The sequence below is a fragment of the Nematolebias whitei genome, chromosome 6 (assembly GCF_014905685.2).
Source record: "Nematolebias whitei isolate Nwh7 chromosome 6, NemWhi1, whole genome shotgun sequence".
Taxonomy (NCBI): Eukaryota; Metazoa; Chordata; class Actinopteri; order Cyprinodontiformes; family Rivulidae; genus Nematolebias; species Nematolebias whitei.
Genome location: NC_056503.1, coordinates 11,518,086 through 11,519,351, shown reverse-complemented (window position 1 = coordinate 11,519,351; position 1,266 = coordinate 11,518,086). Strand labels below are relative to the sequence as shown.

General features: G+C 43.6%; 1 protein-coding gene across 1 annotated transcript in view; it reads right to left on the bottom strand.

Moving 5' to 3' along the window:
• Positions 1-1,259, bottom strand: part of LOC119411529 (golgin subfamily A member 6-like protein 7) — a 1,447-nt gene extending 188 nt beyond the window's left edge. The window contains exon 1 of the mRNA XM_037678482.1: positions 20-1,259. Within this exon, the coding sequence (XP_037534410.1) occupies positions 20-1,106 (1,087 nt within the window). The 5' untranslated portion in view covers positions 1,107-1,259. The remainder of the gene's footprint in view (positions 1-19) is intronic.
• Between the last annotated feature and the right edge of the window lie 7 nt (positions 1,260-1,266).

Sequence of the window (1,266 nt, the reverse complement as noted above, 5' to 3'; positions counted from 1 at the left end):
AGCTGCTCCTCTTTATCACTGATCTCTGCATTCAGTCTCTTCACCTCCTCCTCAGATGCTACCATCTGCATCTGCAGGGCTTCCATGTCCTTAGTGTTCTGTAGCTGCTGCTCTGCACACAGGTTTTCTTTAGACAGCAAACTCTCTTCAGCTTCTTTAAGTGAGGAACAAAGACGTTCAGTCTGCTTCTCTAAAGCTTTTACTTCCTGGTGTAGTTGTTCCACTTCTTTTGACCTTTGATTTTCTAACAAACTGAGTTCTTGTTCTTTGGTCTGGATCTCAACCTTCAAGGTCTGTACCTCCTCTTCAGTTGCAGAGAGTTGCTGCTGCAGAAGCTCCTTCTGATGAGCATTGTCCTGCTCCTGCTGGTTCAGCAAAGTTTGACGAGTTTGAGCTTCCTCCTCAGCATTTCTGAGTGATTCACCCAAATGATCCAGCTGTTGTTGGAGACCTTTGACCTCTTGTTGCTGCATATCACAACATCTGGAGCTCTCTTCCTTCAGAGAGGTGAACTCTTGTTCTTTAGTCTGCATCTCTTCTGTAAGTTTTCTAATTTCCTCCTCACAGGTTGCCACCTTATTTTGAAGAGAGTCTCTCTCCTGAATATACACCGTCTCTTTTTGGACCAGCAGGTTTTCTTTAGTCTGCACCTGATCTGTTGCAGTCTTCAGAGAGTCAGTCAGACATTGAATCTGATCCTTCAGACTTTGGATCTCATTCTGTAATGCTTCAACCTCAATGCAGTAATTCGATTTCAACAAACTGACTTCACCATCTTTAGTTTGGATTTCTTGCCTCAGCTGGTTCATGTCATCTTCAAGAACCATGCAGTGTTTTCTTAATTCTTCAATCTGCAGGGTGGACTCTTGTTCCAGTTTAACCAGCTGCTCCTCTTTGGCTTTTATCTGGTTCTGAGCAGTCTCAAGTGAATTGGTAATGGTGTTAATCTTCATGTTTAGAGCTTGTGTCTGCTGTTGTAGTAAGTCAGATTGTGCAGATGTTTCAGTCTTCAGCTCAACCAGCTGCTCCTCTTTATCACTGATCTCTGCATTCAGTCTCTTCACCTCCTCCTCAGATGCTACCATCTGCATCTGCAGGGCTTCCATGTCCTTAGTGTTCTGTAGCTGCTGCTCTGCACACAGGTTTTCTTTAGACAGCAAACTCTCTTCAGCTTCTTTAAGTGAGGAACAAAGACGTTCAGTCTGCTTCTCTAAAGCTTTTACTTCCTGGTGTAGTTGTTCCACTTCTTTTGACCTTTGATTTTCT